Genomic DNA, 355 nt, shown 5'->3' with positions numbered 1-355 from the left:
TGGTGGTGATAAGGCCAGAGCGGGGGTCGATCTCGAAGACGGCGTGGGCAGCCCGCTCGTTGACGAAGCGGTAGCGGATGTTGGCGTTGGGTGGGGAGTCAATGTCGGTGGCCCGCAGCTGCAGGATGGGGTATCCCTCCTCCACGTTCTCCCGGATGGTCTCCCTGTACTCGCCCTGCTCAAAGACAGGGTCGTGGTCATTGCGGTCGGCCACAGCGATGGCCACCATGGTGGTGGCGGAGAGCCGGGGCACCCCGTGGTCAGCGGCTGTCACGCGGAAGTAGTGCAGCTCCATGCTCTCGCGGTCGAGGGCCTGCGTGGTGGTGATGAGCCCGGCCCGTGGGTCGATGCTGAA

General features: G+C 65.9%; 1 protein-coding gene across 1 annotated transcript in view; it reads right to left on the bottom strand.

Moving 5' to 3' along the window:
- Positions 1 to 352, bottom strand: part of LOC104078551 (cadherin EGF LAG seven-pass G-type receptor 3-like) — a gene marked incomplete at its 5' end in the record, with an annotated part of 33041 nt that extends 32689 nt beyond the window's left edge. The window contains 1 exon segment of the mRNA XM_009580226.1: positions 2 to 352. Coding sequence (XP_009578521.1) covers positions 2 to 352 — 351 coding nt within the window.
- Between the last annotated feature and the right edge of the window lie 3 nt (positions 353 to 355).

The sequence above is a fragment of the Fulmarus glacialis genome, unplaced genomic scaffold, assembly GCF_000690835.1.
Source record: "Fulmarus glacialis isolate BGI_N327 unplaced genomic scaffold, ASM69083v1 scaffold20816, whole genome shotgun sequence".
NCBI lineage: Eukaryota > Metazoa > Chordata > Aves > Procellariiformes > Procellariidae > Fulmarus > Fulmarus glacialis.
Note: the sequence above shows the minus strand (reverse complement) of the source record. Positions and strands in the feature narration are given on the sequence as shown.